This window comes from Frankliniella occidentalis, unplaced genomic scaffold, assembly GCF_000697945.3.
Source record: "Frankliniella occidentalis isolate FOCC.00 unplaced genomic scaffold, Focc_3.1 Scaffold11, whole genome shotgun sequence".
Classification (NCBI taxonomy): Eukaryota; Metazoa; Arthropoda; class Insecta; order Thysanoptera; family Thripidae; genus Frankliniella; species Frankliniella occidentalis.
The window spans coordinates 2,761,764-2,766,934 of NW_026267141.1; the positions used below are offsets into that span (position 1 = coordinate 2,761,764).

General features: G+C 50.2%; 1 protein-coding gene across 2 annotated transcripts; it reads right to left on the minus strand.

The window, feature by feature from the left end:
- Positions 1-1,687: 1,687 nt before the first annotated feature.
- Positions 1,688-3,212, minus strand: LOC113217345 (speckle-type POZ protein B-like; the record flags this gene model as incomplete). 2 transcript variants are annotated; one of them, XM_052277674.1, is given in 3 exon segments in its annotated part: positions 1,688-1,711; positions 2,085-2,745; positions 2,943-3,212. In XM_052277674.1, coding segments are annotated over 2 exon segments (683 nt in total), but the record flags the coding sequence as incomplete, so codon positions are not given.
- Between the last annotated feature and the right edge of the window lie 1,959 nt (positions 3,213-5,171).

Sequence of the window (5,171 nt, forward strand, 5' to 3'; positions counted from 1 at the left end):
CTGGTGAAAAGTGAGAAGTTGACGGGACCCACAACCTCACAACTTGTCGGCAAAGAACAAGATGGGTGTATAAGCCGAACAATGTAGTCTACTATCATCTACTAACAAAATATATACCAAATCTTGTGTCGTTGGTAAAAACAGATTCTCCTGGTGAAAAGTGAGATGTTGACGGGACCCAAACCCTCACAACGAGTCCGCAGAGGACGGGATGAGTGTTTCAGCCAAACAATGTTTTTTACTATCATCTACTAACAAAATATATCCCAAATCTTGTGTCGTTGGTGAAAACAGTTCCTCCTGGTGAAAAGTGAGATGTTGGCGGGACCCACACCATCGCAACGAGTCCGCAAAGGACGGGATGAGTTGATTACCCAAATAATGTAGTCTACTATCATCTACTAACGAAATACAACCCAAATCGTGTGTCGTTGGTGAAAACAATTCTTCCTGGTGAAAAGTGAGATGTTGGCGGGACCCACAAGATCGCAACGAGTCCGCAAAGGACGGGATGAGTTGATTACCCAAATAATGTAGTCTACTATCATCTACTAACGAAACATAACCCAAATCGCTTGTCGTTGGTAGAAACAGGTTCTCCTGGTGAAAAGTGAGATGTTGACGGGACCCACACCCTCACAACGAGTCCGCAGAGGACGGGATGAGTGTATCAGCCAAACAAGGCATTCTACTATCATCTACTAACGAAATATAACCCAAATCGTGTGTCGTTGGTGAAAAAAGTTCCTCCTGGTGAAAAGTGAGATGTTGGCGGGACCCACACCATCGCAACGAGTCTGCAAAGACCGGGATGAGTTGATTACCCAAATAATGTAGTCTACTATCATCTACTAACAAAATATAACCCAAATCATGTGTCGTTGGTGAAAACAGATTCTCTTGGTGAAAAGTGAGATGTTGACGGGACCCACACCCTCACAACGAGTCCGCAGGGGACGGGATTAGTTTATTAGCCAAACAATGTAGTCTACTATCATCTACTAACAAAATATAACCCAAATCGTGTGTCGTTGGTGAAAAAAGAATCCTCCTGTTGAAAAGTAAGATGTTGGCGGGACCCACATTATCGCAACGAGTCCGCAGAGGACGGGATGAGTTTATTAGCAAAACAATGTAGTCTACTATCATCTAACAAAATATAACCCAAATCGTGTTTCGTTGGTGAAAAAGAATCCTGGTGAAAAGTAAGATGTTGGCGGGGCCCACATCCTCGCAACGAGTACGCAGAGGACGAGAGGAGTTTATTAGCCAAACAATGTAGTCTACTATTATCTACTAACAAAAAAGAGATGTTTTATTGTGTGTTTGGTGAAATCAAAACAATATGTTGAAAAGTGGGATTTTGGCGATCACAATGGTGGTTTTATCTTAAGATAATTTGCGCAGTATCTATTTTCGGGGAAAACTGTTGTGTCTACTTTCGTCTACTAACGAATACCTTTCTTTTTTGTACATGACATTTTCCTCTTGGACCGAGATTTAAGCAATGGGTCTCGCTAACGTTTTGGGAAGTTAGCGGGACCCAAGCATGGTTTTAAAAAACGGGTTCCGCTACTGTTTGGAACCAAACTTTAGTGTCTACTTTTGTCTACTTACGATCTACAAATGACGTACAGGTTCGGTTTTTGTCGGTGGCGTTTGGGTCCCGTCTACTTTACTAAGCTCGCCCAGACTCCCAGTGTAGATGTACCTGAAAGACAAATAAAAAGTAAATTTAGTAAGAAGCAAAAGCAGAAGAGTTTTAAACTTGGAGTCCAAGCCATTAGTTTCTCTAGTAGCATTGGTAGTTTAAGCAGTTCTATTGAATAGTTTCTATTTCTTTAGCTGAATTACACATTTAGTTCTACAAGCAATCTTGTCTGTACATGCATTGATTGTGAGATGGGAAGAAAAGTACTTCACGCAACATTTGAATTGAAACTTAAAATATGTAATCACACCAACTCATGCGGCAACTTAAAATTTGAAAGGTTCAAATAAATCCATTTTTAAAATTTAGATCTGGTTTAAATTAAAATTTTTGACTTTTTGATACTTCCCAGGAGCAAGATGTGGACTATTACCTGAGCATTTCCTTCAGAATGGGTGGAGACATATTGACATTAACAGAGTTTCCAACTCCACGGTTCCATTCAGGTTTAAACATTGTTTTGAAGAAATCGCTGCGAGCAGCCAGGATGCTGCAATGGGCAGGAATCTCTTCTCCCTCGGTGCAAAGCTGTACATCTGACATTATACCAGACTCAAGGAGTGAGCCCAGACTCTTGGTTAGCAGGCTAACACCGCTCGGTGCACGTTTTGGTTCACTTGACTTTTGCATGACAATTGCTGACAGATTAATCTCAAATTTAATCTCTGTGGGATACGGGAGTGCATATTTTTTGGTAAAAAATTCATAAGGCGTATCAAGGTATCGACCAATATTCGCCAGTTTAGAGACAGAGCTATGTCGGAACATACACTCAAGGCGTCCACCCCAAGAAATTATTCTTTTTGATGATGGACTCTTCTGATCGTGAGCAGAACACAATACTTTCAATTGAAATTTGCGATACTCGTCACTTGGTTTTAAGGCTTCTAATTCTAATGTCCACGACCAGAGACCGTCAGACGAAACGAGAGAATGACTGGTGGTTGTGAGGGTGTCCTCTCTCTTTGGCAGCTGGGGTAGCGGGATGCATACTGTCACATCAACCTTAGAGGTTACTTTCTTCTCGGCCATATCTGATAAAAGGAAAAGGAAATAACATATTTTCAACAAAGTTCCGAAAGACGGGAATGGAAATAGGCGTCGAGGTGTGAGTCCAAGCGCATGTCAGCGCACTACCAACTACCATAACCTCTCAACACAACACCAGACCACACACACACTCAGGTGCGCGGGCGGGGCGGTGTTTCTTCAATGTATGAGCGAGACCTACCTCAAAGGCACAATAGGCAGTAAGGCTCAGCCTGCAAATGAGATTGAGCTGCTAGGCTGGCTCGAAACACAACAAGGAACAGGGGTGCTGCTCAGACGCACGGTCGCGCCAAACCTGATGAAGAGGTGCAACAACAAACACTTCTGGCAAACGTGCAGTGTTGCCAAATAAAGTAGGCAAATATCCCACGGATGCACAGGTGTTATGTGGGCTGCATCTTGATCTTGCTAGCGCCAGCCAGCTTGGCAACCCCTCGGCACAGGTGTAGGAATGTGGACTATAGTAGACAGGGCGTAGATCCAACCCACTACGCTCAGGTGTATTCGCGTGGGATCTTTCGCGTACCTTATCTGGCGACTCTGGTTTGTTGCCAGCTCCGCTCAGCTTATTCGCGGGAGAGGACACCCTTAGGGTATGTCACAACCCAAGTTATCCATCCTCCATGGTTCGCTTACACATCCTTAGTTATTTTTTTTCAGCTGCTGCGTCCGGTCCAGTGTCTGGTGAGGTTACCTACGGGATTCACCCGCACGACTCCCAGGTACCGTAGTGGTTGTTCCTGTACTACACTGGGTGCTGCTGGAGCCGGCGCTGTCGGGGCGGAAGGCGTGAAGGCGCCCCCGGTGAGTGACGGTAGGCAAACCCGCCCGCACGCATGCATTCTGGTTGGCGCACCCATTCGCTCCGACGGACGCTGGCCCTCCAGCTGCTCCAGCTAACTCTGCCGAAGCACGAAACTTAATGCCGTCACTTTATTGGTTGTAATCATACGTTGACCAGAGACAGACATTTTGCCAGAAGACCGATCCACGATGCGATTTACGGCCAACCCCTGGACCTGGAGCAGCGAGGCGCGGCGAGGGGTATCGCCACCGGGGCGCGGTGCTTCCCTCCTCCCTCCCTCCCCTCCGACAGATGGCGCTGCCGGTGCGGTGCGCGGCGCGGAGCGGAGGACTCGGTCGAGTCGAGGAGGAGGAGGTGGGGGTCCTCCAGGAGAGCGCCCTGCTGCCGCTCCGGCCGCAGCTTGGCGCTCTTTTAGGAGATGAAACTTTATGCGAGTTTGCGGCGAAGGCGTTGTAGCGCCGGGCGGGGCGCGAGCAGGGCGCAACAGACAGACTCACGCACAGGCACACAGATACAGAAAGACAAACAGACAGATATTCACACAGACAGACAGAGAATCTGTTTGGCTTTGTAGTCGAATCAGGCGCGTGAGCGTGGCGGCGGGGCGTCTCGTCCGGTGCGGCCCCCGGCATACCAAGCAGGGTGCACGCCTATAGGCGCGTACCTGGAGGACTCGCGGCAGGACAGCACGACACCCTCCGGGCAGCCCAGCCCAGCCCAGCAGCAGGCTTACAGTGACTGCCTGGAGCAGGCTTGGATCTAGCCCGGGACCCTCTCGGCAGCTCAGACCCGCGGGTCACAGGCAAGGACGCGCTCGCGACCCTCAGTTAGACATACAAAGTGGGAGGGAAGTGAGGGAAGCGCCTTGGAGGCGGTGGTCTGATTCCTCCCGCGCAGCCCGAGGCGCACCATACAGCCCTCCCCTCCCCTCCCCTCCCTGATTTGACATCTTGCTCCTATCTCGCCATACCGCCGTCGCTCTGTGATGCGGCGGGCCGGGCCAGGGCCTCCTGGAGCTGGCTATCTCCCCCCAAACATCACGAAGAAGGAGAGGAGGGGCAACGGGAGGGGGAGAAAACGACAGAAAAGAGGGGCAGGGGCGTAGCCAGGTAAGCGTCAGGAAAGGAGAGTCGTCGGAGAGTCGCCCCACCGCGAGGCGGGCTCGACGCGAGCAGCGACAGGGGTCTTCTGCATGGTCTCATCCTGTCGCGAACAACACTCCAGCCAGCAGAACGCCTCCGCCTCCAGCGACATCCGCGGAAGCCCGTCACGGGAGTTGTCACTGGGGCGCGCGCGCGCTAGTCGTGCGTTGTTTTCGGAAATACGACTATACACAATAAAACGAGAACAATAACGTTTCACTGGCGGCCGTGGTGGCTCGGTGCAGAGCGTGGGCGCCCGCGAGGAGTGACTCACCCTGATGAGCCTAATGAGCGGCGCGCCGCCGTGGTGAGCCTTGGTGAGCCGCGCCGCGGTCAAGTGAGCGGCGGGAGGCGGGGAGGGGGGCATAGTCTCTGCTGTACTCTACACAGCACAGCACAGTGTGTGACATACTCACAGGAGGTTCAGGACCTTAAGCGCCCTCCCCGGCCCTCCCTCCCTCCC